The sequence below is a fragment of the Colius striatus genome, chromosome 1, assembly GCF_028858725.1.
Source record: "Colius striatus isolate bColStr4 chromosome 1, bColStr4.1.hap1, whole genome shotgun sequence".
Lineage (NCBI taxonomy): Eukaryota > Metazoa > Chordata > Aves > Coliiformes > Coliidae > Colius > Colius striatus.
Window position 1 is genome coordinate 90,062,599 of NC_084759.1, and position 27,116 is coordinate 90,089,714.

General features: G+C 36.8%; 1 protein-coding gene across 1 annotated transcript in view; it reads right to left on the reverse strand.

Annotated features, from left to right (window-relative positions):
• TRAPPC10 (trafficking protein particle complex subunit 10) overlaps positions 1 to 27,116 on the reverse strand; it is a 46,828-nt gene that overhangs the window by 2,194 nt on the left and 17,518 nt on the right. The window contains exons 8-22 of the mRNA XM_062000576.1: positions 25,627 to 25,773; positions 23,698 to 23,812; positions 22,517 to 22,593; positions 19,674 to 19,765; positions 18,414 to 18,554; positions 16,461 to 16,573; positions 14,846 to 15,360; positions 10,783 to 10,924; positions 9,488 to 9,646; positions 8,063 to 8,292; positions 6,741 to 6,841; positions 6,214 to 6,340; positions 2,838 to 3,008; positions 1,331 to 1,508; positions 740 to 934 (exon numbers count right to left, since the gene is read on the reverse strand). Of these exons, the coding sequence (XP_061856560.1) occupies positions 740 to 934; positions 1,331 to 1,508; positions 2,838 to 3,008; positions 6,214 to 6,340; positions 6,741 to 6,841; positions 8,063 to 8,292; positions 9,488 to 9,646; positions 10,783 to 10,924; positions 14,846 to 15,360; positions 16,461 to 16,573; positions 18,414 to 18,554; positions 19,674 to 19,765; positions 22,517 to 22,593; positions 23,698 to 23,812; positions 25,627 to 25,773 (2,503 nt within the window). The remainder of the gene's footprint in view (positions 1 to 739; positions 935 to 1,330; positions 1,509 to 2,837; positions 3,009 to 6,213; positions 6,341 to 6,740; positions 6,842 to 8,062; positions 8,293 to 9,487; positions 9,647 to 10,782; positions 10,925 to 14,845; positions 15,361 to 16,460; positions 16,574 to 18,413; positions 18,555 to 19,673; positions 19,766 to 22,516; positions 22,594 to 23,697; positions 23,813 to 25,626; positions 25,774 to 27,116) is intronic.

Consider the following 27,116-nt stretch of genomic DNA (forward strand, 5'->3'; position numbering starts at 1 on the left):
TTACCACATGTTAACAGTAACTGATCATCTCTGCTGAAGTAACAGTTTGTGCACATTTTTGGCCAGCAGCAGACGTAATTATATTGGTTTCTAAGGAAAATTTAAGTAGCACTACCTCACATTTGTCACAGGCTAGAAGGGTGTATACGCTGGCAATTCCTGCAGCTCTGCTGATGAACGGTATATTGCCTGCACAACTGAATTCTCCCTACAGTGCTGGGACTACTCAGCAGTACAGGTAAATGCTCCAAGTGACTGTGGTAATTTAAACATGTCACCTAATCTGGATTATAAAACACATATTTTCAGCAGTTCTTTTGATTTCATACTTAACCCTTTCAAAAACTGGGAAAAAAATATCAAAGCTTATGAAGACTGTGGAATTTACAGTAGGTGTGGAATTTACAGACAACGAACCAGCAAGATTAGACAGTTACCAAATAGTTCTCAGTTATAAATGCAGTGACAAGTAATAATAAGTGACAACAACATTTAAAGAAAATATGAGGAAATAATGCATTTATCATTCCTCCTCACAGATTAGGGCTACAGCCTGAATTAAAAATTCCCCTTAGAGCAACATTTTCTAAGTTTCAAACCAGAACTGTGAGTGAAGCCAAGGATCAAAAGACTTTTGAGTTCTCGGGTCAATACACTTGTCTTGCTTTTCTCTTTACATAAGAACACAGGAGAAGCAGAATCATTTCTGTAATTAGCCATGTAGTCAAGATAGCTTTACCAGCATCAAGTTGCATGGAGTGAGCAGAATGGTGAGGGAGGTATTTAAACAATTTGACATCAGGAAAAGGTAGATATCCAGCAAACAACGGCATCACTTCCATGTGGACTTTGTGAGTTGCTTGAGCTGCTACAGGCATAGATATCACTCCAGAACTTTTTCCACAGACTGCCCAGTTACTGCTGTTGTCAACAACTGCAATAAAGAGTAAACGCTATAAAGGCCTTTACTGAAAAATTAAGAACCCTCGGTATGGATTTATAACACTTAAAATCGGCATTTTAGCAACATCTAAAAGCCCACCAGCTTCTATGTGTGAAGAGCTGTGTAAGGTAAGAAAACAGCCCTACAAAAAAGAGACCATAGTTGGGCCTCAAGCAAGTATCCACCCACTTTGAATAGCATTTATATTCCACTTGAAGATAAATTAATGAATAAAAAAATTAAACAGTCTGAGAGAATGAAAAACTACTTTACTAAGCAGCCACACTCACAACACAAGAATACATGCCATAGAAAATCTGGCAGATGTCATTGTCAAGGAAAACTACTGGGGAATTTTGTCAGTATGCTCAAGAAAAATATTCTTACCTTCATACATAAGTTTTGTTGTGCAACATCCATCTGATTCTGTTAATGCTTCATCTCTGTCAACCTCTGAGAGGTCAACAAGTCGGGTGATTGAGACTTCCAAGGAGCAGAGTGAGCCTGTTTTACAATACTCTGCCCCCAACGGTGGGAAAATTTCAGTTTTCACATGATACAGTGTCTGTCAGGAAGAAAAGAGTGCTGTTATTGAGATTTATCAGTGTTGTCGTTTTTAAATTGGACAACTGATACAGTAAGAATTTAACTTCACATTTAACATCCATAAAATCTTTTCAGTGCAAGATTCAGTAAGTAATAATCACTTTCTTATCTTGCTCGGTTTGAGAAAATAATCAAACCAAATCTGATTCAATCTATTTCTGATACTAGCAGTGAGCATATAATTTTTTTCTCACCTTCTGTGGTTTCATTTAGCCTTTCAGTGCTCTTAAATGGATATCAATCTTCATACCATCTAAACAATTTTTTACTAGTTGCTTGGCTCCCTGCTTTCCAGACACATCACTTGAATTTGGTGTTAATACATGAGAACTACTTCATCACTGTTACCACTGTGGTCCCCAGAATAATGGTGCTCACATTATCAGAAAGCTAAATTTTAATTACTACAAAATTAAATTTCTACCAAAAAAACCCGTTGCTTAACTCAGTTCTCTTTAAGAACTCCAGAAAGATATAGATACAGGTACCAACAAATGCTAATTACACATCAGTAGGTAAATAAACACCTAAAATATTACTCAATGCTAGTTTGTAATAAGCAGGTAGAAAACATAGCAACACTGAAAACAGACAAAAGGATTTCAACAAATGAGAGTCTTCTCACGTTGCTACTTTTTAGCAAAGCATCAAGCAGGGTAACACAAGACCAAATTTAGGGATGAGATTAAATAACATTGATAAAATTCCTTTTATAGGAAGTTATATATATCCCACAAGATTCCTAGCTGATCAAAGGAATAAAAAGTTTGTGCATAAAGGGAAAGAAAAATCACTTAAGATAATGGCCTAGAAAACCCTAAATATTTCATCAGAGGAGCTCATCTCAAGCACTACAAAAACCAACTCAAATGCTTTCAATAGCAAAGACTTTTTTTCAATTTGTTTTGGAGAGCGTATTCTTGAGCCAGCGGGGAAAAAGCAGCTCAGTAATCTAAGGACAATCTCCATGACACAAGTCCAGGAAGATGAAAACACAGAGAACAAAAATGAAACAAGATCAAGGACACTTGTGCAAGTGTTATGGTTCCCCCCTATCCTGGTCCAGGGGAACGTATATGATTCCACCATATCACAGAATCTCAAGAGTTGGAAGGGACCTTTAGAGATCATCTAGTCCAACTCCATCATTTCAAGTTTCTGTCCTATTGTTCAACAAACCGGCTTTCCAGTGATTCTAAGCAGGCATCAATCTCATTATCATAACCAGAAGTTTTCTATAAGGAAACTACTTTCAGTTAACATATTCTATACTTGGAAGAGTACTTACAAAAAAATTTTCCACTTGGAATTCGTAAGTAAACGGCTTCAAGGTAAAAGACTGTTCTTCAGAGGTAGCTGGACAAAAGCTGACTGAAAACAGGCACTGCAAGGAGAGAGGAAGCTCTTTCGTCCACTTCAATTCCCACACGAAGAATATTGATTGCTTACTGTATATGACCTGAAAGAGAACATTTATAGTATTAGCTCCTTCCCTCTCCTGAGAAAGAATTCGAAATGTACATATATATGTTTTTCTGTCTGGCATGAATATAGTTTACTAAAAATAATTATTATCTGTTTATTGTTAAATCAATCTCTACCTGAATTTTTTCCTAAATCCTAATGACAAGCTGCAGCTGTTAGATGAGTAAATTAAATGTTAACAGTGATATTAGCAGCCTTTGTTATTCAAGCAGGTATGTAGTGTTTCACATGAAGCAAATGGGCAAGTATGAAAAGTTACTGAATATTTTTTGCAAAATTTACAATCTAGTCTGGGATATACAGGTCTAAATGCCTTCTAAAGCATCTTTTAAGAATCAGTTACCCAGAAGACTATAAAGGTGTGACCTGACATTAGCTCTCAGCCTTATTTACTACAGAATCACAGAATCACAGAATGGTAGACGTTGGAAGGGACCTAAAAATCATCCAGTCCAACCCCCTGCTAAAGCAGGTTCACCTCCATCAGGTCACAGAGGAACGTGTCCAGGCAGGTTTTGAAAACCTCCAGAGAAGGAGACTTCATACTCTCCCTGAGCAGCCTGTGCCAGGGCTCCCTCACCCCCACAGTGAAATAGTCTCTCCTTAAGTGAAACTTTCTGTGTTCCAGCTTTTGTCCCTTACCCCTTGTCCTACCACTGGACACTACAGAAAAAAGTGCCTCCCCATCCTCCTGACAAGTACCTTTCAAATACTTGTAGTATTTAAAAGGTCCTCCCTCAATCTCCTCTTCTCCAGCAGCTCCAGTTCCCATAGCCTTTCCTCATAAGATGTTCTAGTACCCTGATCATCTTGGTGACCCCGTGCTGGTCTCTCTCTAGCACTTCCCTGTCCCTCTTGAGCTGAGGAGCCCAGAACTGGACACAGGACTGCAGATGAGGCCTCATCAGGGCAGAGTAGAAGGGCAGAAGAACCTCCCTTGACCTGCTGGCCACACTCTTCTTGATGCATCCCAGGATGCCATTGGCCTTCTTGGCCATGAGGGCACATTGCTGGCTCATATTTAGTTTATTATTAATCAGGACTCCCAGGTCTCTCTCTGCAGAGCTGCTCTGCAGCAGTTCAACCCCCAGCCTGTACTGGTGCATGGGGTTGTTCCTTCACAGATGCAGGACTCGGCACTTGTCCTTGTTGAACCTCATGAGATTCCCCTCTGCCCAACTCTCAAGCCGGTCAAGATCCCACTGAATGGCAGCACAGCCTTCTGGGGAATCAGACAGTCCTCCCAGTTTGGTGTCATCAGCCAACCTGCTGAGGGTACTCTCTGTCCCCTCATCCGGGTCATTGATGAAGATGTTGAACAAGACTGGCCCCAGAATTGATCCCTGAGGAACTCCACTGGCCACAGGCCTCCAACTCGACTCTGTGCCATTGATCACCACCCTCTGGGCTCTGTCATTCAGCCAGCTCTTGATCCACCTCACTGTCCACTCATCCAAGCCACACTGCCTGAGCTTTCTGATGAGGATGTTATGGAGATGGTGTCAAAACCCTTGCTCAAGTCAAGGCAGATGACTGCTCTCCCCTCATCTAGCCAGCCGGTTATGCCCTTGAAGGCTATCAGGTTGGTCAAGTAGAATTTCACCTTGGTGAATCCATCCTGAGTCCCCCGGATAACATCTTTTCCTTCATGTATTTAGTAACAACATTCAGGCTGAGTTGTTCCATCACCTTTCCAGGGATGGAGGTGAGGCTGACCACCCTGTAGTTTCCTGGGTCATCCTTCCTGCCCTTTTTGAATACTGGAGTGACACTGGCCTTTCTCCAGTCCTCAGGCACCTCACTAGTCCTCCAGGATAATTAAAAAATGATAGAGATTGGCTTAGCAATAACATCAGCAGCTCCTTGAGCACTCATTGGTGCATACCATCAGGTCCCATAGATTTGTGTGTGTCCAGCTTGCCCAAGAGGTCACTAACCTCATCCTCATCCACCAAGTGAACATCTTCTATTCTCCAGACTATTCTACTGTCCTCCGGGGACTGAGCTTCCCAAGGGCCAGTCTTGGCAGTAAAGTTTGAGGCAAAGAAGGCATTCAGTAGTTCTGCCTTCTCTGCATCCTCTATCACCAGGGAATCGTCCTTGTTTGTCAGTGGGTTCACAGTCCCCATAATCTTCCTTTTGCTGCTAATGTATTTGAAAAAGCCCTTCTTGTTTTCCTTTACTTCTTTTGCTAGGTTCAATTCCAAAAGGGCTTTGGCCTTCTTGGTTTTGTCCCTGCATATTCTGGCAATGTTCCCATAATCTTCCCAGGCAACCAGAGCCTTTTTCCACCTTACATAGATTTCTTTCTTCTCCTTTTAGACCTCTTGCTTCTTTTTCCTGATTTTCTATTTATGGGGACACACTGACCTTGGGCTTGGAGGAAGTGGTGCTTGAAGACCAACCAGCTTTCTCAGGCATTACTACCATCTAGAATTCTATCCTATGAGATTCTTCCAAGTAGGTCTTTGAAGAAGTCAAAGGAAGCTTGTCTGAAGTCCAGGGTCACAATCCTGTTTGGTGTCCTGCTTCTTCCACACAGGATCTTGAACTCTACCATCTCATGGTCACTGCAGCCAAGGTTCCCTCCAACCTTCACATCCTCAACCAGACATTCTTTATTTGTCAGCACAAGATCCACCAGCATGTCTTTCCTATTTGGTTCCTTAAGAACTTGTGACAGGAAGTTGTCATCAACATTCTGTAGGAACTGGACTGTGTGTGCTTGGCTGAGTGGCTTGCCAGCAAATATCAAGGTGGTTGAAGTCCCCCATGAGGACCAGGACTACCATCATGAGGCAGCTCTCAGCTGTTTGTCAAAGGCCTCATCCACTTCCTATTCCTGATCAGGTGGCCTGTAGTAAATTCCCACAATAGTATCACCTCCACTACCCTGCCCCTTAATTTTTACTCACAAACATTCACTCTGCCCCTCATCCCCACCCAGGCAATGCTCAATGCACTCTAATTGCTCTCTCACATAGAGAGTAACTACACCTCCTTGCCTCGTTTGCCTTTCTTTCCTAAGTAACACATAGCCATTCATGGTTGTGCTCCAGTCATGGGAGCTGTCCCACTACATCTCCATAATCTATGTTCAGAGATGTTAATTTTATTAAAAGGAATTTTCATGTAGCTGCCCTGATTACAAGCTCATAAACCAACAAGAGAATCTTTACCTGTTGAGATTCAAGGTTCAGAGGTACCAGCTGCAAATCTGTACAGTCAGCATAATTTTTTAGGCTGTTGTCTGAAAGCTGAAAACAGAGTTCTGACAAATTCTGTACACAGACTTGCACATACTTCCTGAAAAACACAACACAGTTTGTTCAATGAAATTTGAACAGTTACAATGAAAGAGTACAGGTCCATAACATTATTTTCAAAGTGCATAGCCCAAGGAAAACAGAATGACGGGCATATTTGTCTCTTTCAATCTTTTCTCAATACTTAGGAGTCTATAGAAACAAGGCTGTAAAACATCCTCTTTCATATTAAATGAAAACAAATGACTATACAGAAATAGGCTAGCTTGGTTTATCTTGTGGCCTTATTTCCAAAGGAGCTGAAACCACAAATTTATTTTATTATTATGAAAGAATGCTAGAGGAAATGCCCAAACAAAAAAAACTATTATACACATTACTTATGAAACTCCATATCTTGTAAGAAGAAACAAACAATAAATACTTAATGAGTACATTACCGTTTGCCAGCTGACAATAAGGAATGTTTGGCGTTAAAAGGTATGCAGAATGTTAATGCAATAATAGTGGAGTAAATCGACCAAGGACAATCAATGGTTACCTAAAAGAAAAGGGGAACAAAGTTCTTAGTTGTTAATAGTCCTTGGTATAATGATTTTGCTTTTGTTCTCATTTCTAAGCAAAACTTTTCTCAGCAAGTATCTCCATCTAATGCATCCAGATGGGGAAGAAGAAGAAAAAAAAAAAGGTTAAAAAAATCAGCATGTCAAAACCTAATCTGATAAAATACCAGGTTTTTGTCTTCCTGTGAGCAGGGTATGAAATATGAAAGAAGCTTTTCCTGTGCAAACTAACATATCCTGTTCTGAACACTAGAAGCATCTAAGGAACAGAAGAAAGAAAAAAGGCCACTAATAATACCAATAGCATCTTAATAATCTGGTAAAAAGTCAATATAAAATAAATTGGTGGAAGATCTATTTCTGAAATAGCTTTCTAACACTTCAATATATTAAATATAAGCTCATTTTTTTAAAATATGGTTAAAGTATATTTGTTTGAACTTGAAACAGCACACTTAACTGAAGAATTATTCTTCAAGAAAATAAAGCCATTCTTTCAACTGAAAAGCATATAAATGTAACAACATACTTTTAAATGCAGAGGAAAAAAAATCTTTTGTTGTGTCACATATTAGCAATGCTAGTCTACAGCTATTCCTTTTTACCTACTCTTCACGTACAGGGATACATGGAAGCAAACTTGGTCAATTTTAACAAGAAGTAACACCGTGAAAGGTGGTGGTTTTAAGATCATATTCTTCTCAGCTGAAGAGCTTCTTTCCAAACTACTTATTTTGCTCACCCTTCATAATGAAGGGTTACCTCCAACTAAATAAAGTGACAGCTTGAGACTCTACAGTGTTAAATACCTCAACACAGCATGCAGATTCTTTGCAAGTGGAAGAAAAATCTTTTTCATGAGACAGAAAGGAGACTTTCAAGACCATCATGCCACCTTTTAGAAAGACACAAGCATCCTTCATCTTATATCAACTGCCAGTATTAAAATATTAAAATTCCGATTACTAGCCAGAGGAAAAGCTGGCAATAGAACAAACATAGTGTCTATTTCTGCTTATGTTTTCTTTAAAATTATAACATTTGCTAAGATTTTTGCACGTACATCTTTATTTTAACAGAAAATTAGTTCATTGAAAGCAGGTTCCCGTCTCCCTCCATCACTACCACTCCTATTTCGTGCAGTGTATGCCTCTGAGAACAAATAGCTTTCATAATAAAAATGTTAAACTACATCTTACTTTTTGGTCAACGGTAGCCATGCAGTTTTCCTGTTTCTGCTTATCTTTATTTTTTCTGTGAACTTCTTTATTTGTAGTATTTTCTTTCTCCACTGTAGATTCTGTTGCTGATGGCAAATACATGACTTCTAGTTCAAATTCAATCACATGATATGCAGGAGCTATTGGCATACTGATGCTTGTGATCTTTTCAGAAGACTGAATCCTTAACGATGATTCTGAGATCTTTTCTATAGTTATGTAGAACAGGGAAAAAAGTTGTTTTAAAGCACATTCATCCCTCCCCAGTTTTCATTTTAACCTGAAACTACATAATGAAATTAGTCTAAAAAGCTGTCAGAAAAATCAGTGATGCCATAAGGATTTCCTGGCAAGACCTCCTACACGTCTCCAAAACCAGCAACAAGAAACCATGTTATGTAACTCCATGGTAACCTCTTCAAATGAGCTATAATCTGCACATCTTAAATATCACTGCTGTTCACAACTTCCCAATAGTAACACTCTACCCTTTTAAAACTGCAAAAGGTAACCACCACAGGGAGCTGTCGCTCTTCAGCTTGGAGGAGACTGAGGGGTGACCTCATTAATGTTTACAAATATGTAAAGGGTGGGTGCCAGGAGGATGGAGCCAGGCTGTTCTCAGTGATGTCCAATGATAGGACAAGGGGCAATGGGTACAAGCTGGAACATAAGAGGTTCCAAAGAAACATGAGGAAAAATTTCTTCAGAGTGAGGGTGAGGGAACACTGGCACAGGCTGCCCAGGTGGATTGTGGAGTCTCCTTCTCTGGGGACATTCAAAACCCACCTGGACAAGTTCCTGTGTGACCTACTGTAGGTGGTCCTGCTCTGGCAGGGGGGCTGGACTAGATGACCTTTCAAGGTCTCTTTCAACCTTTAAGGTTCTGTGATTCTGTGATTTTTCCAATGTTCAAGAAAACTAGAGGACAAGTGAACAGCAAGCTTTAAACTACCTAAAGAGCTACTTTAGTCCACCACGTAACACCTATTCAGGTCTTTACAACATCCTGCACCTCCTTAGTCTCATAATTTCACTTCAAGCAAACTTACAACTTGAACATCAGTACTCTTTGTCACTGTTCACCATTTATCTTTGAAATATTATACATGGAGTGCTTCTGTATGGTCCATTTTAATTTAATTTCCTAAAATCTGTTAAGATTGTTCTTCCCTTTTATGTCAAAGTTGATTGCATTTGAGCAACCGAAGAGACTTTAAAAGTACTCATGCTTGGAAAAAAAAGAACTAGTATGTCATCTGTTTAAATGAAATACCAGCCAAAGGAAATGCTCCATTTACATAGAGCAGTGTCAGTGTTCTTAATACTGCACATACAGGTTTAGTTCAGGATGACTGAACTTTCAGCCATTTAAATATTATTAATTATTACTTCATTGCCTACCTCTGGTGTTGGAATAGATCATTGCCTTGCTCTCTGGATGGTACAGAATAGGCATGGAATCCGCGTTACTGAGCTGCAAAGCATCCCCGTTCTTCATGCTGTAGTGACCAGTAGTCACTGTGAATTTCACCCTTTGGGGAATGCCAGCCAAAAGGCTATCTGAAGAAGAAAGCAGAAATTGTTAGCAGATTCCAGTATGCAACAGCAGACGGTTACAATGCACTGCTAGGGCTTGTTAGTAATATTCCCAGACAGTTTGTCAAGAATGTTAAGGTAGCTTAAAAGTTTGAGGAGTTGGTGTTACGCAACACAGGAAACCTAGTTCAGACTCATTGGTGTGGAGAAACTGGTCATTTCAACTCAAGTGACCAAAGCTACTGTTTCTTGGATGGCTTAGATTATCTGGCTCCAATACTGTGTAGCTCTGGCAACATAATTGAGGGAAATACAATAATCCCCCCCAAAATTACTCAGTTTTTCGTTAAATTCTCCAGCTTGTATACTGCTCTATATTTTTGCATCTATGATGCCAGTTTACATGCTGTATTTACATAATCAGGATAACAAGAATGCCAGTATGCACACAGACTCTAAATTATCTGAATCGGAACCTTCAGTTCCATAGGTGTAGCTAATTTGACCAATGCTCAATATGCCTGTCCTTCCTTCGACACACACTGCAACTCCTGTAACTGGAATTATAGCAAAAAATTCATATTAACTCCTCAACTGTCTCAGTTAATAGTCTAAACACAAAACCACTATTAACTTCCATCTATAAACTTTAATAAGCACTACAATGAGTAATGCTCAGCTGTCCATTAAACCAATGGATGTATATTCAGTATTAAATTTTACCATATTTATATTATTACCTCCAGTAGAGAAGCCCAGTTCTATACATATTTTCTCGTAAATACCAAAGAGACTGCAGTGTCACAGAACTAACCAGTAATTATCTCAGTTAAATACCAATTTAAATATTCACCTCTCAGTGCGGCAGCTCAAGTCATATCTGATATTTAACTGACACTACATGTTCAAATTCATGTTCAAAAGTGACATTAGAGGTTTCAGAACCAAGCACTGAAATTAAGTGTTGAAAACTACCCATCACTGACAAAGAATATTTGATAGATAATTTGAAATATGAGGATTTATTTTAGACTCGAAATTAAGAGCCAGGCAAAAAAAAAACACTCTAAGTAAAATTCAAGCCACAAAATGCTTTATCTAGTCCCACTAGAGTACAACAGAAATCATCAAAACAATTTCAGCATAGCAACAGTACCTACCAGTCATCGGTTCCACTTTTAGCTGGGGCTCCTGAGAATATACATCATACTGCACAATTGGATAAATATGAAGGAGGACAAACTGTACCTTCCCCAGTGAAGTGCACAGTTGCCTAAGCGTGTATGTCCCAGGTTCTTTGGCCTTTGAAGAAAACATTTGAAAAGATTTTTCAATTTAGGAAATACTTCTAGAACAAAACCTCTACTAAAGAACAGCCTATTTTAAGCTCATTTTTATCAGGTACTTTGCATTTGTAAATTTAGACCACAGAACTTATTCTCTGAGTAAGTGACAACGCTTTCAAATGAGCACCTTTTGCCCCGTTAAAATAGAAGCTCTAGAGTCCTGGCTGATGCAAGAAAAAAAACATCATAAAGTAACAAGTACCAACAATCACAATAATAAATGTATTATGAATTGTTATTTTGGGGTGGTTTTTGTCTTGGTTGGTTCCCCCCACCAGTGACATATGTATTAAAATATATTTATTAAGCACTGAAATTATATTTAGCAGTGTAGTGCTTATTTGGCTAACATTCATAAAATCCTATGACAGTTATACAAGGCACTGCTTTCAGAGCAAGCTATCAATTTCACACACTCCCCACCTCTCACCCTGTGTGAACACCTAAAAAAAAGTAATACATACATATTTAATTTCAAACTCTTCCCTTATCCAGAATTACATTATCCAGGGTGCTTTTCAATACCACTATAAAAGGCAAATCTGTAACACTTGCTACTATATTTATTCTAGATTCTATTAGCTACTACAGTAAAGGAATAGTAAATGCTTTCTTTTTCTAAGTGCCATTTTACCAAGTTGAATACATAAGGATTGATGTTAGGTATAATTAAATCTAAATAATACGATTAGGAGTTATGGAGAAAAGCTGCAACATCTTCACATTGAAACCGCACAGTTATTTACAAAGCAAACCCTGACTGAAATTCAGTATTATGCTTTTTGACATTAAGGTCACTAAAATTTATTCTTTCAATGCTTTATAAACAGAAAAGCGTGAGAAAAGTTTTTAATAACACAAGCATACTTTAAATCTTAACATGGCATTTAGAATATTGGTCTGAAGAATTTAGATAATGCTTTCCAAATGCTTTTAAAGCTTGAAAAAATACACTGAAAGATTGCTATCAGCATAAATAATGTTAATCGTCAGCGTAAGATCTACAGAAAGAATCGAACTCCCTCTACATCTGAGAAGCACAGTCATTCCTCTTTGTGCAAAAGTAGTGCAATTAAGCATTAAGTAAGAAAATTTGGGAAACAAGTTGGTCAGCAGTTTCTGTCTTTTGGCCAGCTATGTAACCCAGCAGAAGTGACAGGGTATACTACTACAGTGATAATGGATTTCTAGTAAATATTGTGTAAATATCGTATCTCAAATCCAGAGAAGCTTTCATCATGTTATCTAGCAGTACACTGTAAAAATTATAACCTATTCAGACTTTCCTTTAAGAATGGGTAAGTCATGCTTTGAACAACAGTATAAAGGTAAGTCAGATCCACATTGAACAGTCCTCCCCTGCAAACTCCTTTCAAGCAAGGAAGGTTGGGAAAACGGGAAAGTTCACAGAACCACAAAATGGTAGGGTTTGGAAGGGACCTCAAGAGATCAATCCCCTGCTAAAGCAGGTCCATCTAGATGAGGTCACACAGGAACACATCCAGATGGGTTTTGAAAACCTCCAGAGAAGAGGACTTCAGAACCTCCCTTGGCAGCCTGTGCCAGGGCTCCCTCACCCTCACAGTAAAGAAGTTTTTCCTTAAGAGGAAATTTTTGTGTTCCAGTTTTGTCTACTACCTCTAGTCCTATCACTGGACACTAAAGAAAAAAGGGCTGCCGCACGCTCTTGACATACACCTTTTAAATACCTCTAAGTATTAATAAGTTCCGCAAGGTAAAGTTCTAAGTGTAAGGCTGTCCATACTCCAGTAGCCACCAGAAGCATGGAGAAGGCAAATCTAAAGCAGATCTAGATCTACCTTTTCACCCATAGCTCTTCTGTGGTTTCGGATTGTTTCCTGATCCCACTAGGCCAAAATACTTGCTCAGAACAGCTAACAGTTGCATTCTAGCAAGGCTCCTTCACCTCAAATCCAGTTCTACATATATCTTAATTTATTTTACAGAAAACTACTTTCACAGCCACAAAAACCTGACATCTCCAAATCCCATTAACTTGTCCCAATACTTTGAAACAGTGAGAAATGGAAAAAGTTAGGTCAGTAGGTAGTTCAAGTTATACTACTGAACTTAACTTCTTTCTATCTTGAGATACCTGCTACCCCCAAAGGTTCCACAATGTGCGTGTTCAGAGTGAAGCTTCACTCTGAACAATAGAAGATAGAAACTAACAAGGAAAAAAAAAAAAGAGAAAGTTAAAATCTTGGGAGTGAAGCACTTCAAATATGCCAAGAATGCTAAGGAAACCTGGTCAGTTCTGTCTAGCTATCCACTTATAGTCAAAAAAGCAGATACATAGATTCTTCTTTCAAAATTAAGTTTAAAAAAGGGACCAAAGCCAATAAAAACCAACTAGAATATGAAACAACTAGGAGACATATAGCATACATAACTGCTAACACTTTCTCTCTTCAGAGTGTCCATATAAACAGTCTGGACAACGCTCAGAAAATGAAGCAGCTATTAAACACCTGTTGCATTCCTCATTTCACTGCCAAATCTCTTGTTAATCGAAATCCTGCACCGAATGTCAAGGTTTATGTTAATTAAGAACATTAATCAAGATGCACAAGATGCTCAGACGCTGCACTTAGTTTTCTCACTGAAGCACTCCCTACTCCGACATTCCTTACTATAGCACCGAACTCTAGTAAATACTTCCCTATTAAGTGTTATGGAAGTCACGAGATAGAAAGTATTTAAAGAAAACCCAAAGAACAGAACAAGGTAAGCGAAGCCACAATTCTCCTGGAATACTAAACAGATGCTAAAGTCTCACTTTTGAGAATGCTTGGCACTCCACTTCCTAGTACTAAGACAGCAGGTAAATGCCTTTTCCTATTTCACTGAAAAAAACCAAACAAACTATAGAGCAGCAAAATCTAAGGGTACAGAATGAGTGGCAGTTTACAAAAAACAACCCACAACCAACAGGTACTCAAGGCCTGCTGATTTCCAGCTACTATGTATCTAGAAGTAATGCAATGTGAACAGAAGTGATAAGCATTACTGTTTTCAAATACTTCAGTAATTACTGAGAATACTTTTCTTGCTGGCAGAAGAATGGAAAGAAAAAAATGATTACTCCAAGTATTAAGTTGACTTAAGAGTGTATATGTAACTGGGAAATTGAGAGAGTTTCGTACACAACACTATGTGGAGGACTGTAATCCATTCTCTGAAGGTGGCATTTAGATGGTGACACTCTATTTTCACAGGTGTTTGCTCATGCAAGTTTAGTCTTCCTGTAGCAAAGAAGCCATACGTTCTTGTCTTCTCATTCCTTATGTAATTAAGATGAATAATGGGGGCAATTTTAATTCTGACATCTTCTAAATTCAAATATTTGAAACTGAGCTTTGTCACACTTCTTGCAGGTACGTTTACTGCATCCACCAAGTGAAAAAATATTCTATCACCCTTCACAGTGAAGAACAGGCTATCAACCAAATTTAACCACACAGTCACTAAGGGCAAGAAATGCATTATCATCTAACTTTTTAATCATTTTTCTCAACGAGCTCAAAGCAGGCTTCATGCAAAGTATGATATATTAATTTATAAGTTTAATTTTTGGTAACAATAATCAAGATTTTTAAAATAAGTTTTGGAAGGTTGACTCAAATGATTGCAAATAGGAGAGTCACCTGTATGTTTTAGCACAAAGACAACAGTCTTCTTTCTAATGAAATGTAACTCTCTAGACTTATATGAAAAAGACACAAAGGGAATGGCATCACTCAAGCTGTCATAGGAAGCGATACAGCTACCACTTGCCAGCACTATGCTTTTCCTCAGCCAGTGCTTTTAGTTATTCGTCCATAAGCGTTATGTTCTTTCAACTAGAAAAACATACCTGAGTATTGAATGTTATTTTATTGACCCCTGGTTCCAGTATTAAGTTGTTGCATTTCAACACATGAGCTCCATCTTCTAAAGTCACCCCGGAGGACATATCCAGAGAACTGCTGCTTTCTTGCCTTCGTAGTAGCATGTGCACATTTTTGCAGATAATTCCTGCTGTATTCAAAGAGTTATCTGAGGGACTTCGTTCATACATTTCATATAGTTCCAGTGCTGGCAAATTATTTCTTGACACAGGAAAGCCTGTAACTTCATTTGGAAAGCTGATAACACCATTGGAAGTTTTGTGCTTAGTGAGCCACTCAGCTGTTTTTCTGTAACTATTTTTTTCAATGCTGAAGTGAACATGGATAGCCATCTGATCCACTTGGACAGGGATAGGCATCTGGCTCAGCAAAGTCAACTCAATAGACAACTTTCCACCCACATGGACAACGGCATTTGGAGGGTCGAAATGTAGAGTTTTCAACTGTGCAAAGGAATGCATAGGCAATGTAACTTTTTGACCTGGAAAGATAAATACAGGGATTTTATTCTCCAGTGCTGCTGGAGACCAGCAAATCTTTTCTCTTAAAAATGTAACCCCTACAATTAAACAGATCAACAAGTTTTCACAATTAATCCTTTCATAATAAATCAATACATAGTTTAGATTTATCTTGCATAGAAATGAGACATAAAAGATGCTGAGATTTGTTTTCTAAGTTAAATCTACTACCATTCTAGTACTTGTGCTACTAAAGAGAACTAAAACAAGAGATTGTGTCTAAGCAGAAGTTTAACATTTCACTACTACATAAAGTGTTCTAGACAGAGTAGCATAAAGTGACAAACTTCCCAGAGCATATATATTATGAGCAGTACAAGCTTAAGAAACTAATGATCGGACTGGTGCCTTGAGCCATCAGATTTACATACCATACAAGGATTTCTCATTCTCTTTTCTAGATTCTAAAAACCAACACTGAGGCAGTATCAAAAGTTAAATAAGAAGTACGCATTACTTATAGTACATCCAACAATCAAGAAAAACTTCTGCATAAAAATGAACCGTCCTCAGATCTACAGAAGTATTTGGTATGAATTTCAATTATGATCAATATCTGAGGACAAGGGATTATTGAAGCACCAGGAAGAATAAAGAGGAAGAATAAAGAGAAGAGGTAGGATGGTCAAAACAATAAGCTGCAAGTGGAGGGGAACAGAGCTAACATCAAAAGAAGTATCACCACAGAGCTGACATCTACATGCCAGCAATGTAGTGACAAAGTTAAGTTAGGAACTGAAAAAAATCCAACACAAGAGACACTACGAGCTATCAAAACAAAGAAACAGGTAACTGAAGGAAAACAAAGTATTGAGTAGTAGTTTTACAAATGTTCTGGAGATGATGGTGGTCCTGCTCTGGCATGGGGGTTGGACTAGATCATCTTTCAAGGTCCCTTCTAACTTTTAAGATTCTGTGATTCTACAACAAGGAAAGAACCATGTTGGTTCAGAAGTTACACACAAGGTAACAAAACAATCAGATCAAGCCTTCCAATCTACTTTAGGGAAAGATCAGATTTAAGCAGCTAAAGTTTTAAGTATTTAAGAACCAGACTTACCTTGATTCTCCACCTGCTGATTGGCAAAATCCAGTATTTCTTGGCAAAAGCTTTTGCGTTCATCTTCTGACAAGTGATTATCACCAGCTAAAAGGCTGCTTGTTTGAAGATAACTAATGAAGTTAAGGAAACATGAAGTAGAAACCTACAACATTCAGAAATTTGGCTGAAAACAAGACAGTTCAAGTACTGCTTTTCTAATATTTTAATACAAGACCTGTTTTTATCATCACCACACTCTTCCATTAGAAAATAAATGTATAAGAGATTTGTAAGAATTCTGCAGAATCTCAGTCTTTTCAGAACTAAATAACTTATTTACCAATTTTCTTGGCTGAGAATCTGCCAGTTGTTACAGAATCATTTACCATAACTAAGTCAGATGACATTCTTTATACTTTTAAGCATTGGCGATACAAACACTCATTTAAGTATTTAGCCAAGGCTGCAATATTACTGGCTCAGATTCTTTAAAAGCATTTCTACTGAAGCAGAAATACGTAAGTGTTTAAAAGTGATGTAAGGATTTTCAAAGGAGGCAGGCACTTAAAATGACCAAGTCTAATTCTATAAAAACACCAAACAAAGACAACACCACAAAAGATACACTGCAAATTTGAATTTTGCTCAATTGATTTTCAGCTACAGTAAGATTCCTAGTATTGTCACTTAGAGACTAAAATACAGGTTGCTTAGGCAAATTAAAAACCAAACAAACAAACCCAACAACTTTTAAAAAACACCACTCAAATAAAGCTGTCTTTTCTTGCAATTTCCACAAGAACTGTCCTGCAGAAAGTACTTGGGTCAGCTGATCATCCCAGTTTGGAACACTTAGGGGAATTCCATTTATAACTATAGTACCAATGAAAGCAGTACTCTTCCTAAAAACATAAAAAGTAACATAAGCTCAACATTTTGCTATAGTGCATAATATCCTGTGTACAGCAACAGTTCAGATTAGAACCACGTTATTTAATTTAACTACCAAATTTAGGCAATAATATATAAGACTACAGTGAAAAGTAGAATTCAAATTGTTCTTTTTCTAATGCCAAAAAGAATACAACAAAACACCCAAGACCAGTCAGCAGCATCTTCCTCACACATACTCATCTTGAAAATAGCAACAGTACATCAAAAGAAACAAATACAGTTGTCCTGGATAAAATTAGTGTATCCAGAGAGTATCAAAGCAAAGAATTTGAAGCCTGTCAAACACCAGGGCCAAAACATTCCCTCAAAGTATTACTTAGCATTTATCTGACATTTACAGAGATTATTTCATTCACTTATTGAAGACTGAGCTTAATCCCATTCCTCTTCTGAAGCAGAGATTAAAGCCAGAAATAAAAAATAAATAATAGCAAAAAACTTTAAGACACCACAGATGACACCAAAGCCACAATATTTTCATCTTCTAAGCCTCTGTTTTCACTCTTGGAAATAGTAACCATGACAAATACCAGAAGAGTCCTTGCTAGATCAGACACAGAAAAAAAGTGGTAGCACCCTGAAATTAAGCTCCTTAATACAAGGAGACACTATAATGCCATATTTACCCAATGAAAACACAGTACTACATAACAACATCTACAGTGATGAACTACAAACAGAATAATAAAAAATCTCTATAGTATCTGCTTAACTAGCGACAAACTTCACATTATTCATGTTACACCACCCTCTAGAGCCTAGATATATTTAAAATGGAGAGTAGAAACCATATGCAAAAGGTTTTGAGTGAACCAGATGTTTAAAAAATTCCAATGAAAAAATAAATAACCCAACCTTCCCCAAATGAACAGCAACAATGGAAACAATAAATAATTCAGCTCTCCGATGTATGGCAGTCTCCTCTGTTAAATACAAGTTAGATATCTATCAGAAAAACAATCAGAAGCATAATTTTCTCTGGTGCTGATTTTTCTGGCTCCACCTTTTAGAGGATACTTTTCTATTTGCCCAAGGTGTTTCTGACATTCAGCTAACTGTTTTCTCGTATGTGTGACGAGCAATGCCCAGCCCTCAGCAAGGTACGTTTTCAGTGCTCCTTGAAGATAGACTTCTGCCTTCTGTGGACCTTTCTTCCTCCTTTAAAAATAAAGAAATGAATATAGAATGTTACAAGAACCTTTGCAGACATGAAAACTATAAACACATTTCCAAAAAGTGGTAATGGGAGAGGAACGTTGCATAGGAATGTAGAACAAGATGCAGTGAACCGTTACACTCTCTGTGTCACTGGTAACAGATCAACATTCTGACCTACCTCTGTGGAATTCACCTAAGCAAGCAGAAGTACAATTAGTGTAAACATACCACATCAGCGAAAGGCTTCCTATACAGATCTACCCTAAGTTAGAGTGAGTGAAGATACCTCCCATAAATGTGATAAAAGCCATCTCAAGCTTCTGACAGTTAACTAAAGATATGCTTACTCAACAACTTTCAAACAGGAATGGAAATATCAATTTATCACAACACAGCAGTTCCAGGGTAATCTTTAAACCTAACATTATTCCCTCAGGTGACATTGTTGCAGCTAGAAAATCAGACTGCTTCAGTGAACAAGGTAAAGAAGCATATCCAAGCATGTTTTACAAAAAAAACCCCCACAAAACATTTAAGACTCCTAAATTCTTCTAAATAAGAAAAATAAAACGGAACAGAAAACTAATGTATAAGGAAAACTGTTAATTTGGAATAAAATTACTGTAAATTTCACAGAGAAAAACAAACTTTTTGCAAATATAACCTCAATAATGAAACTGATGACTCTCCAAATCACATGTTTTCTGGATTTTTTTTAGGTAGATAGACAGATAGATAGATACACATGTAGTTAAGATAACTATAAAGTCTGAAACAAATCAGAAGCCATGTCACAAAGCAGACTGCAGTAAATGCAAAGTTAGTTATGGCCTTTCTCCGCCCCACTGAACTTTTCTCTCTAGGAGAAGAAAGGATCAAGCTAAAGAGCGTAACATATAAGAGAACTAAGACTTAATATGAGAATCAGACTTTGACATAAAGAGAAGGCCAGTGTTGTTACTCTTTTTTTTTTCTGAAATACAACCTGAAACTCCACGTCTGTTTACATTTTAAAAAATGATAGTTAAAATTCTTTTTTAAGTGCAGTGTATTTTTTCTCAAGGATTATATTCAAACTTTGCAAAGTTAATGCATAAGACATTTTAAAGATTCATTTACATGTAAAACTCTGCCAAGTCCTTTCCCACAAGCTTAGCTGAACGAATCCTTCCAATATTTGTGTACATTTCGATGGTGGCATGGGACAGATCCTGTTTAAAAGAAAATAAGCTATTATAAGCTTTACATATATTTTTAGTAGCTATAAGATACTTCACAAACTCATAACCAGTAACTAAGTTACTATAACAAAATGACCAGAATGAGTCATGGTTTAGATTTTCCATTGCCCCCAGTATACATTATAGAGTAGTTTGTAACAGATCATCATCCTTTTTTCTACAGCTGGTCATTATCCCATAACAGTGTTATAAATAGCAGAAGGAAAAACGTCTAGTAAGAATTAGATAAGGGAACTCAAAACCACCAAAATAACAGACTGGATGCAGCTTCAAGCACTTCTTTACATTTGAATCCTGGTTTTTTGAAAGCACTTATTTCCCAGTGACTATATGCCACCAGATTAGCACTGCAGGATTGTGTAGTGTATCGTTCCAGCATAACTTAGAACAATATTAGAGCTCGCCACAAAGACTCACAACCAATACTTCAGAATGGAATCAGCTATATGCAGAATGCAACACATGATTCTTTCACTAAAGCTGCACACAATACCATCACGCATAGGAAAGCTTACAGTATGTAAATATAAGATTAAAAGCAAAATGCTAAGTTACAATGAGTATTTTCCCAATATTTAAAGTGACAAAAGGAATTTTGATTGAAGCTATGCAATCCGAAACTGAAGTTTCTCAGGCATCTTTAAGCTTAATTTTTAATACAGCCACACACACTGTCTACATGTCACCTTCCTCACCTTGTCTTAAACTTGTAACAACAGCAATAAATCCTTCTCACAAAATTAGCAGTTACAACACACACTGTCATTGCAGTTTTTTAACTTTAAAACCACTTTTTTTCTCAAGTATATAATAATCTGTGGCCAGATACATAAAAAACATAGCCTCTTCTCACTGTCAGAAACCTTTCATAGAAGCACATTCTTCTTCACCTAGTGTATCAAGAACTACTCTGTCCTTCAAAACAAATTGCTTAAGAGCTTCCAAGTGCCTAAATATTTTGCAGAGTATCTGTCAGAAAGCATCTGTTCCTATGTGGCAGGAAAATGATCTAAAATGAGCTCCTGAAGCCTTTGTTAGGCTTTTTTGGAATGGTTTTTATGCACAGCCTAGAAAAATCACTTCTTTTTTCCAAGAACTCATAACAACATCCTACAGTAAACTAAGTGATCACTCTTTAACAGATTAGTATAACCACTGAGGTCTTAAATACCAGCTACACATACAAATGAAAATCCAATTCTCCCAAAATTAGGATAAAAGTCAACATGCTTGTAAAAGATTTGACAAGTTCTATAAAAGATTCTGAAGTCGTTGCATGAGACTAGCCATTGAATGAGAAGAAAGCCTTTTCTGGTAATAAAAGCTCATCACTTCTCGCTTTCAACATGTCTGAAAAGCTGCATTTTACTTTCCAGACTCATTAAAATTTTAAATGCAAATAATTAATCTTAGCTGTGTCTGGAAATTTTAACTAATTCAATGTTCTTCTCTACTTTATAACCGTATTAAAACACGGGTATCAATAAATTGTATATTTATGTGATGACTGCACAGAATTAAATCTTTCATATGATATCTGATATCTGAATTTCTGTTACATAGAAACGCAGTCAGGAATGCAAACAGGAACACCAATTTTTTCATTGGCAAACTCTGCAGATCCCACTTAGCTTCTTCAGTTTAGGAAGATAATGGTGAATTTAGCAGAGACTTTCAAGTGCAAATTGGAACTGAATATGTAAGAACAGTAAGTAGTCTTATAAAGAAATGAAATATAAAAATTAAACCTGGAATCTTCAGACAAAATCTTTTGAGAATTCTTCTTTCAATAAAACTTATTTGTAATAAAGTAATGACTAGTTTTCAGATTAAAAAAAGACAAAATTTGCTCAGTTTTCCTCCAACTTTTCCCCAGAAAACTTCAATGGCAGTATTGCAAATATAACAAACTTCAGGGGCAAATTATTTAAGGGGAAAAAAAACAGGAAAAAAACAAAACAAAACAAACAAACAAAAAGAAAAACCACAAACAAAAAAATCCCACAAAACAAAACAAAAACAGAAAAAAACCAAAAAAACAAAAAAAAACCCAAAACCAAACCCCCAAAAACTAAATTCACTCTTGTGACAGTCAGGATTTTTTGGCTTATTTCATCTTTTATTAAGAAAATCAAAAGAGCATTACAATGACTCTTCATTAAAGCAGATGTCAGGAAATAACCATGCATATTAAAGCATAACGAGAATTCTAATGTTTCTAATGTATGCCAGGTCCAACTCTATTATCTACAGATATCCCACAGTTTATATAACAAATTTGACAGCAGAACTTAAATCATGTAAACACCCCTTGCAAGATGCAAGTCAAAACTGTTTAAAAGGAAGTTGAACTCACACATCAATATTCTTCTGGGAAAGATTCAAATAATTTTGAATTTGTGATACTGGAATATGATAGCCATGACATTTTTTTAATAACCAAGTATACATACTATGCTTCTATGACTCTATGATACTTACATATAATAACCATAACTATTAAAGTTAATCCAAATATTTGAATCTTGGAGACCACAAAGGGTTCCAGTTATAAAAGAAATCAGTCTTGTTGAGTTCAGTGTGTATGCAATAACCTCTGATACCAAAATACAGAAACACGGATTTATGTTCTCAATGTTATCAAGTTTGGAAACTTTGTCCCTATTTAATATATAATGTAAACATACAAGTCTAGTATAAATAACCAAACCTCATACTTACTAAGTAGTGTTTTTCAAAAGCTTCTACAGATGATAAGGCCTCTTTAAGTTTCTTATAAGGGCTCTGTGATGCATTGGCTTTAGAAAAAAAGCAGAACAAGAGGCATCAGATATAAATATGTTTCCATTTTAGTAACACACAATGTCTTTTTCCTTCACCAGAAAGTGGAGAGAAAACATAAAACTAATTTTACTGGTAAATGTCACTAACACTTAAAACCAGATCATAAGTTTCTTCCGCAGGCTCTACAGTAAGATCAAGAAAGGCTGTTTCGGAACATTATACATACACATGTCAGTGATGCTCAGTGTCGCAGGGTAAAGGTAAGCAGCAATATAGTAACTGAACTAATTTCTCCACACAGTATTTAATAACATTTCTTCAACCTAGTAACAGACACAATTGTACTTAAATATCATACTGTGCCAAGAATAATATTCTCACAACTCCCAACTGCTGCCTTTATAAATCAGCATAACAGAAGTACACTATAATTTAAAGACATTTTACTACTTTGAACAACGTACTTCAAAGGAAAATGGTGAGCAAGACCAATTTTGTTTTCTGACATAGCTTGCTCAATTTAAAAGTCATTGTGAAACCAAATATCTATCAATATTTGTAGGAGAAAAAAGCCCTCATATAAATAAATACAACAGGCAACATAGCACTGAATTAGGAATCATACATCATACCTGCAAGAGAAAGTGAAGTATCAGACTGTCAGCTAATGCTTCAATGATACTAATTCACAAGGAGTAAATAAATTTGATTGCTCAGCCACTTAAATAACATCAACTCAAATAATATCACTTTGTAGTGCCAGTTGCAAGTTATCTATTTGCATAAGATCAAGGATGTTCCACTTCTTTTTTAAACAATTTTATTTTTAGTACTTGTCTGAAAGTATTAAAACCTTTATTCAAAACTGGTACTGTCCAAGATTTAGCTACACGCTGACAAATGGAGCATTAATGGAAAAACTTGCAACAGTAAAGAGATCCATTGATAATTCTAAGTACTAGATGCACATTAAAAGAACTCTTCAGAGATAACAGAGTTCTATCAATGTTTATATATAAGTAGAGATACTTGGAAATTATTATTGCTGATGCATTTACGTGCTATGTACTTACAACAATGTCGGTTATTAAAAAGAATGAGTACATTCCTGGTAATACCTGTTTCAGGGCGTTCTGCTCCCAACCCTGCTAACAGATCAACAGTTCTGTTAAGGTCTTCTGAATTTGGTCCCTTCTCTGACACAAGTCCACACAGGTAACCCAGAGATTTTAACTACAAGAAAACAGATGCTTGTTTCAATATAAAATCAATATAAAAATCCTTTTATTGTATTACATCATCCCTACAAGACATTTACATTGCTGTCATGTCATACTGCTTTTAAGGTCTGTGTTAAAGTTGCCTCAAGGGAAGAAAGTGCAGAGTTTTTTGAAAGTAACTTATTCTCACAGCAGAAATTCATTTTATTAAGAATTAAATTGCATATAATTTACTGATTCAAATAACATTGAAGCACATGACTATACACACGTCTCTACATGCATAGTACCTAATCAAAATAAATCCTTCTGGTTTTCCATGTAAATATAGACAAAGTTTGAGATGCTCAGCAGTTATCAGCAAAGATAATTTCTAGTAACTGTCTGTATTTCTGAAAACTAGATAATCAATAAATGCAGGCAGTCTTCAGGACACTAACTAGACAAGCTTGCAAAATCACCTTAAGCACTGTATTCAGGCAAATATCTTCTTTAAAAAAGGGATGATTAGCACAGCTAACGCTGTTAAAATAGTGTCACACTGGCAACTACAAAATCCTTCTAGACAGCAGCTGGTACGCTTGACACTCAGAAGTCAGCAGAGGACACCATCTGAAAGTTAAGTTCAATTCTGTTGGTTCATTTAGAAGAACTCAATCTTAAGTACCAAGGTAAGCCCACAAAAGAAAAAAAGTCTCAGCTTGTCATTTTACTCTACACCATATAAAATAGGAATGGCCAATTAACCCTTCTTTTACAAAAATTCCACTTAACTTTGTCCCTAGTTGCTAAATTTCTTTCATTCAGTCTGTTCCACCTTACTGCTACTCAATATCCTAGATTTTTTCTCTTTGCTATTTGTGTTGGAAGAGCTATGAATGAGAGGAACATTGCCAACTCCAGTACACACCTTCCACAGAAACATATAAGGAACATGGGGAGAATGTGATGCACTTATCACCACTCTAAACAATTGTTTCCTTTACTCTGATCACCCCCATCCCCTCTGCTTTAAAAAAACAAAACAAAAAAACCACCCCAAAACCAACAAACAGTAACTCTTCAAGGTGAAATTGTCTTTGTCTGCTTTTGAAATAAGACAAGGACCTTCTAGGGTCAGATAGAGGATTCCTAAATTTACTGAAATATGAACAAACTATGAGTAAAATAAATAGAACATATTGCACAGGCTATGCAAACGAGACCAGCTTATGCTGGTCTTCAAAAACATTCACGATGATCATAATATACTATTTCAGTAGTTTCTGTATTTTGTCATCTTTCTAAACTGTTTTTTAACAGTGGAAAGCAGTAGCAACCTTATCCACCAATCCTTTCATAAGAACTTGAAAAAGGCATTCACTTAATTAGAGAAAGGGCTTAAACAGACTGAAAAGGCCACTTTATATCTTTTATTTTACGGTAATGAAGAAATAATAAACTACGTAAACAGATCACTGTAATCTCTATTATGGTAAATGCATCCCAACTCTGGGCAGCTTCTCCTGCTATAAATGGAATTCATACTCCTCCTCTCAGTTGACGTAGATCGTGATAGTTTTGGAGTTTAATTAGCTAGTTATTATCAAATCAGGGAGGGAGGGGAAGGACAGACAAAGAGGTGAACACCACCCTAGTTATTCCCAGGCCTCATCTGACAGCGGAAAAAGTGGATATAAACCTGGATGTCTCATCTAGACTAGACTGAAGACAATATACAGAATCTCATATTAAATTCCACAATACAAGGTTCAAAACCTGTGCCACAGAAGCAAATTACCTACTTCAAAATTGAAATACCACAATTGCAATACCTCATTTGCTCACCTTCTCAGTAGCGTAGCTCCATAAGCCAACTGTGTGGGAAACATTTGCATCTATTTGAGCCCTATCACAGCAGCCCTCTATTCTTTGTAAGACTTCCAAACAACTCAAAAATACCCAACAATCCAAAGCTCCAGGAGGAACAGAGACCTGAAGATGAAAAGATAAAATTAAATAGGAAACAAACATTAGCCTCATGAGAAAATACTTCAATAGATACTTTTTTCTTGATGCAATATATTAGCCTCTTAGAAGAGTTTACTCCAAGAACACACAAAAACCAGGCCCACTTTCACTACCTCCTGAATAATTTTACATATATACACATTAGTTTATGAAACAAGGAGAGTTAAGCAACTGAACAGTAATTATATTAACTAGATCTGATACACTCACCAAGGTGAGAGAAGGACGAGACAAGTAATTGGCACTAGTACTTGGAAAAAAACCTAAGCAAAGCAGAGCTAGGAAAAATCTCTGTAAACATACTACTACTTGCGTAAGGAGGCATCAGATCTAATGAAAACTGAATTTCAAAGCACACTAAGAAGTAGACTAAAAGACCTGAAAAAAAATAGTCTAAGTTTACTTCATAATAGTAAGTTTGTTAATCAAAGGTAAGACATCTGTCACAGACAACTAATTGAAGAATGAAATTAAAAACAAACAAACCAACCAAAAAATACCATGACAGGATTATTAGTCAGGACATGACAGAGAAAGACAGAAAAGTTTGATGTAAGAGTATTTCAAGAATCAAGATAAAGATGAACATAACTAAAGATCTTGAACATAATCACAACGTTGTCTCAAAATCTTGTTGATAAACAATGCAAAAATAGTTCTTTTAGAAAGACAATGGAAGTGTTGAAACCCATAATAAACTAGCTAATTGACTAATGCAATAGGACATTTCAACATTCAAACACCATGCATTTGGAAAAAGAAATATTAGAACTATGAAAGAATTTTCAGGAAGAAAAAGATCATAAGAACCAAGTAGTTTAGCTTCTTGCTATGTGTTCAGTGGTGACAAGCCACATTAGGAAGTTTGTCTGTATTAAGTAAAAGGATCACAACTAGGATACCTACAATGGTATGCACTGTGTCACAATTAAGTGTCACTGTCTCACAGCCTGAGCACCTGCATTCAGTTTGGATCACAGAAATGGCAGAAATAAGAGGCAGCACAGAGAAGAGCCCTGAACACTAAGGCAAGGGACAGACCTGGAGTAGAGAAAAATGGGAACTGCAGGAAGTACCTTCAGAGATATAGAAGGCTGCACTTTTTTTTTTTTTTAAGAAAAAATTAACCACAAAACACACACACATGATATATCTGTAGGAATGACATATTTGTTTTAAGAATGCAAGAAGGTGTCAGCAATGCATCTGAAGTAGATTTTCTGTTTTTAAATGTAGATGAACAGATGGACCTTACAAAACTTACTACTACAACGTCAGAAAGGCACAAGTTAGCAGCTACTGTTATA